This window comes from Dipodomys ordii, unplaced genomic scaffold, assembly GCF_000151885.1.
Source record: "Dipodomys ordii isolate 6190 unplaced genomic scaffold, Dord_2.0 Scaffold101, whole genome shotgun sequence".
NCBI lineage: Eukaryota > Metazoa > Chordata > Mammalia > Rodentia > Heteromyidae > Dipodomys > Dipodomys ordii.
This window is the reverse complement of record NW_012267317.1, coordinates 3940867-3946923: the sequence shown is the minus strand read 5'-3', so window position 1 is coordinate 3946923 and position 6057 is coordinate 3940867. Positions and strand designations below refer to the sequence as shown.

Sequence of the window (6057 nt, the reverse complement as noted above, 5' to 3'; positions counted from 1 at the left end):
CTGTACACACACACACACACACACCAGCCCCATCCCAGGCCCAGACGCTGCACACACACACACACACACACCCAGGAACATGGAGGACTTGACACTGTCCTCAGGACACTGACTGATTCTCCAATGTGGTAAGGACCCGCTTGGAAACTTGCACCTTCTTTGTGAAGTCGTGGGTGGTGGGTGGTGAGGACGGGGCCAGCTCCACCACACTGGGGTGCTCCGGTCAGGGCCAGGGCTGGGCACAGCCGGTGTGCCCAGGGTGAGGTTGTGTGAGGGCCAATTATACAGGGTCAAGATAAAGCCAAACTGGGGGAAAGGGGGTGGCACAAGGAGGGTAGACTCCGGCCAAACGGCAACGACATGGGGCTGGGACCATGTGGGAGACAAGTGGAGTCAGCCAGACCTCAAAAGCAACAGCGCCCCGAGGGACCAGCCCCAGAGCAGAGGATGGAAGAAGAGGGAGACTGTCCCATGAGGATCACCCCAACCCCAGGGTCAGCAGGGAAGCTGACCTTAGCCCCCGCGCACACACATGGCCCACCGGAACCCTGCAGGGCCCTCGGCTTCCACCCAGATGCTGCCAGAACAGGAACTCAGGACGCAGCAGGGAGGGCCACACCCTCCCCACCACTGGAGACTCCTCAGGGTAATTATTTATTATTCATAGTCATCGGCATCTTCATTAATTACTCATATGATCCTTAATTATTATCCCTAACAGTAAGAGCAGTAAATAGCAGAAAAGTCCTTGAGGTGCCTAAGACCCAGGGCCAGTGCCTCCGGGCAGTTAGACCAGCTAATGCCCCCAGGGCAGTGGGGGAACCATAGACCCCCCTCCACTGCCTGGCCCTGGCCCTGCCCCTCCCCACGGGGCCCAGGGGAACTGCAGAAGACCATCCTAGGCAGGGGAGGAGCTGTCCATCACCACGGCCAGGGCCTCCTGGGCAGGGCCTCCGGGGGAAGCGGCCCAGGGCGCTCCCTGGGCCCTGGGTGAGCCACGTGTCCACACTGAGCAGTGCCACTAACTGCCGGGGTCTGAGCCATGTCTGTGCAGGGGCTGGGAGGTGAGGGCCCCCAGCTGGCCCGGCAGGGAGAGGCGTCGAGTGGGGCCATCTTGGGGGAGCTCTGGGGCTCCTGGGGGCAGCTCCTCAAACGCCATGAACTGGGAAACCTGCAGGGAACACAGAACGTAAGGGGCAGGGAGGCCACAGCACCAGAGGAAAGGGACAGAGAGGTTAAGAGGTTAAGGATCCAGGCAATCAGGAACAGGACTGAAAGCCAGGAAGGAGTAGAATGAATGGAGTGAGACTGGAGAGGGCAGGGACGCAGTAGGAAGAGCAGGGCAAGGACCATGGGAGGGGATGGGCCCTGAGGTTGGAAGTGGAGAAATGCGCTCCCAGAGAAGCTGGGAGCCACAGCAGAGCTGCCTGTCCTGGGCCGGGGGAGCGTCTATGCCATGGCGTCCTCCTCCTCCAGGGAATACGCAGCTGGATCTAGACTCAGTCTAGAACAAGGAGTCCAGCGGGGGCAAAAGCTGGGACAGAAACAGAAGATCTTTCCTGCTATTCTAGAAAGAACTCTGGGGACTTAGAAACAGAGGCAGGCTGGTGGCCTGGCATCTGAAGGCCAGGGAGAGTGGCGGGGCAGGCAGGAGGGGCCTGTGGGTGCTGCCGCGCCTGCTGGCGAGGTCCCTGCGGGGGAGGCTGGGAGGGAGACTGGCACGTTTGCTGACGTGGGCACCAATGTCTGCAAACAGGAGCAGGCAGCATATGGGAGGAAAAGCAGTGCCAGGGGTGCGGGAGCAGATCCCAGGACACCTCTGGGAGCCACTCCTGAGGGACTGGTACGAGAGGCTGTCTTTCAAGGCTAGGGACACATGTGACCCCTCAGGAAGGACAGAGGGCAGTGGAGGCCTCCTCCAGCAGGAAGGGACAAATGCAGGCCCAGGAAGTCCTGCCCAGGGGCTTGCTTGATCACCCTGGACATGCCAGCTGTCTTCATGATGGCACAGGAGTACAGCTAGAGTGACAGCCAAGATGGGCAGATAGCCAGCAGGAGGCGGTCACCACAAGACCCTGGGACCCTGTACCAAGACCCAGTGACGTGCAGCACCCAGCCGCCGGGGACGAGCTCAGACACCCCGTCAGTCATGCCTAGAGGGGGCGGGGGGTGCAGAGCACACAGGATGGGCGCAGGGCCCTGCAGGAAGGGAAGTCAAGCAGACCTGTAACAGGACCCATGCAGCTGGGGTGCTGGGGGAGAGGGTTTCTGGAACGTACCTGAGAAAGCGAGTCCAGGGTGAGGGTGGGGATGGCGCCGACGGGCAGCAGAGGGGAGGTGGGGGCGGGGCCTGGCCCGGGCGTGGTCACAGCACTGTAGGCAGGAGGGACGAGTGTCATTTGCCTCTGTAGCAGCTGTAGGACAGTGGCCATGTCTGCACTCAGCCGGGTTTCCAGCCTGGGACAGAAAGGAAGAAGACCAAGCTGTGGTGTCTATGCAGGGAGGAGAAGACACAAGCAAACAGAGGCGCCTTGAATGTGAGAGGGGCGCTGGCCCGTGCCCGGTGTGCTGGGTGTGCCAGTCCGGCCTCAGCTGGGCAGGGAAGGGGGCCAGCGTCCTGGCACAGGCAGCTGACTCAAGAGCAGATCCTTCCCTCAACCCTGCAATACCACCAGGAGCCCACCGGGCAGACCCCATCCTCCTTCCATTTGGGGCCCCCCTCCCACCTCCCTGGAACCCCTCCAGTACCTGTTGAGCTGCCGCTGGAGTGCGTCCAGCCTACTCTCCACATCTCCCCGTGGCCGCCGGCCGGGACTGGACAGAGGGATGTTAAGGAGGCTAGGGGCAGGGGCGGGACAGCGCGGCAGCTCCTGGTACTGGCGGCCCCGACTGTCCCCCCAAAAGCTGAAAATGTTGGACACCCCAGAGAAAGCTCCTGGAACCAGAGAAAAGCAATGAGATCCAAAAGGCCAAGACCCCTTTGCCCCCTACCCCTCCTACCCCACCCCCTCCTGCCCCCAGCAACCCCGGCCCCGCTGCCCCCACTACCTGACAGGGGGTTGCAGGTATGGCTGCTCTTGTCACAGTCCTCAGTCAAGGGCTCCCCGCCGGGCGGCTCTGCGGGGGGCCTGGGGCTGGAGAAGGGCACCAGGCGAAGGGGGCTGGAGCTGTGGCCTGGGCCTTCATCCTCACTGCTCTCAGGGCTGGAGGGGCCACTGGACGGGCCCTCCCCCCACGGTCCCCCTGGCCGGCCCCGGCCACTGGGCCCTGCCCCCGCCCGGCCCGATCCCAAGGCCGACACCTCCCCAGGCTGCTCCGTGTCTGTGGGAAACAGAGAACCAGCCTCAGAGAGGGGAGGGCAGCACAGGGGAAGGGGGGGCAGGGAAGGGACAAGAGGAGCTGAGCTAGGCCTGGGAAAGGTGGCAGGATTTGTCCCCAGTTGTGTATTCTGTAATCTTCCCCCCATTTTTCAACCTCATGGTCAGCTCTCCAAGAAGCAGAGCTGGGGGGGGGACTTCCTGAGACCCCCATGGCCAGCCCCTCAACCTCCTGAGTCCAGTGTCCTCCCCCGCCACATCACCACCACCACGTACCCCACTCTCATCAGATCAAGACAGGACTCGCCAATCCCCAGGTCCTGGGAAGACCAAAATGCCCAGCCCCTCTCCAGGGGTGTGGGAGGGGCTGCCCAGAGGTGACAGCTCAAAGGGCTGGTAAAGATGGCTGGGTATGGACAAAGGGGGAAAGAAGGCCTGAAGGAGCAGACTGCCCACCCAACCCACGGGGCTCTGGCTCCTCCCGCCAGTCCTTCACCCTCCCACACAGCCCAAGGGTCCCTGGCTCCCTTCCCCGCCTCCCCCTGACCATCTCACCCTTGTCTGCGCGCCTGCGGAAGGACAACTTGCGCTTGCGCTGCCGGTTGAAGCCACCCTCCAACTCCGCGCTGCCAGGGGAACCGGGGATCATGTTCGTCTGGAACCAAAAGCTGTGTCAAGGAGCCTCAGCCCCTCGTTAATAAAGAAGAGCCAGAAGCTGTGGCTTCCAGATAGCTCATGCCTGTAATCCTAGCTACTCAGGCAACCAAGCAAGGATCATGGTTCAAAGCCAGCACAGGCAGAAAAGTCTGTGAGACATATCTCTAACCAGCTAAAAGCCCAAGTGGAGCTGTGGCTCAAGTGGTAGAGCATTAGCCTTTAGAGGAAAACACTAAGGGATAGTACTAAGCCCCTAAATTCAAGCCCCAGCACAGGTACAAAGAGAGAGAGAAAGAGAAAGACAGAGATGGAGACAGAGACAAGAGAATATGGTAGGGGGAAAATACACACACACATACACACAGCGCCCTCTTGATCTCTGCCTCTTAAGAGTTGCAGTGACTTTCCAATAGCTAGGATATGGAAACAACCCAGATGCCCCACGACAGATGAATGGATCCAAAAACTGTGGCATCTATACACAATGGAATACTATGCAGCCATTAGAAATGACAAAATAATGGCATTTTCAGGGAAATGGATGGAGCTAGAAGAAATCATGTTCAGCGAGGTAAGCCAAGAGCAAAGAGACAAACGGTACATGGTCTCCCTGATAAGTGGATGCTAAATCCAAAATGTTAGGTGATACGACAAAATTAGCAGGACTTAAGAAACAAAGGACTTCCACTCATCTGGTTGAATCACTACTAAATAACCCCACGCTGCTGATCACATGTATGGTATATATGTGCACACCAGAGGGGAACCAGGAAAACACAGAACTAGAGAGAATCAGGGAAAAACATACAACAGTGGGACCCATCAGCTGCACTGGACATTGACCAAAATGAACTAAGCGACTCAATGGCAGCAATGGGAGGAAAAGAATAAGTGGGAAAGAGGGAACAGCTGACGCTATGCAAAACAAAAGAAATGTACACATCACCCAATGTGGAAGAAATAACTGTATCGCAAAGCTCATAGATCTCATAAATGTTATAGACCATGATAGACAATTTGCTCCAGGAAAGTTAGAATGTGTTTGTGACTTTAACTGAGCATCACTGTCCCACAGTACTGTGAAATTTGGGGAATTATGTAACCACTTAATCACAATAAAATTTTTTTTTTAAAAAAAGAGGCTCAGGGACAGCACCCAGCCCCAAAATCGACCCAAAAAAAAGGAAAGAAAGAAAGAAAAAAAAAAGAGTCGGACTTTTCTGCCCAGGTTGTCTTGGAACTGTGATCCTCAGATCTCAGCCTTCTGAGTAGTTAGCATTACAGACATGGGCCACTTTAATTTGATGCTCCAGTTGCACTTATACTTCAGAGATAAACCATGAGATTCCATACATGGATCATTAATTTTCCTGAAATGCCCTCCAGCAATTAAGAACCTACTGTATGACAGGATCAGATAGAGCTGCAATGGTAATAAATGGCTCCCTAGCCTCAGGAAGCTCGTAAATGAAGAAGGAATACTTTTAGTGTATATTAATTATACAAAATAATGGGATACACCGGGATATTTTCACACACATAATGTGCCTGATTCCCTTTTTCCCAAATAGTTGTGCTCCATCTTTCTTTGGCAGTATTACAGTTTGAACTCTGGGTTTCCTGCTTGGTAGGCAGGTGCTCTACCACTGAGCCACACCTCCAGCCTTTAATTTTTACTTTCTTGGGTTTTTTTTGTTTAAATATGGATTCCATATATGAGAGAAAATATATTTGTCTTTATGAGTCTAGTTTATTTCACTTAACATCTGCAGTACATTTATTTTTATGTAAACAATAAACTCATTCTTCCTTATGGCTGTACCCCACTGTAATTTACACACCACATTTTGTTTATCCGTTCATCAGTTGAAGGACACCTAGGCTGACTCCATAGTTTGGCTACTGTGAATAGTGGAACTATAAACATAAGTGTTCAGGAGTCTTTCTATTGTATGTTGACTTATTTTTGGATATGTGATACATGTACAGAAGTAGTATAACATACACACACATATGAAATACTTCTTTGTGCTTGAATACAACTCCACTGTGTATTTACTACATTTTCTTTTTTTTTTTTTTT

At 54.8% G+C, this 6057-nt stretch overlaps 1 protein-coding gene across 2 annotated transcripts in view; it reads right to left on the bottom strand.

The window, feature by feature from the left end:
• Positions 1–631: 631 nt before the first annotated feature.
• Positions 632–6057, bottom strand: part of Kcnh2 (potassium channel, voltage gated eag related subfamily H, member 2) — a 38157-nt gene continuing 32731 nt past the window's right edge. For both annotated transcript variants that reach the window (XM_013027255.1, XM_013027256.1), the window contains 5 exons: positions 3873–3972; positions 3049–3321; positions 2749–2935; positions 2280–2457; positions 632–1171 (listed from right to left, as the gene is read on the bottom strand). In XM_013027255.1, coding sequence (XP_012882709.1) covers positions 1022–1171; positions 2280–2457; positions 2749–2935; positions 3049–3321; positions 3873–3972 — 888 coding nt within the window. In that variant the 3' untranslated portion in view covers positions 632–1021. The remainder of the gene's footprint in view (positions 1172–2279; positions 2458–2748; positions 2936–3048; positions 3322–3872; positions 3973–6057) is intronic.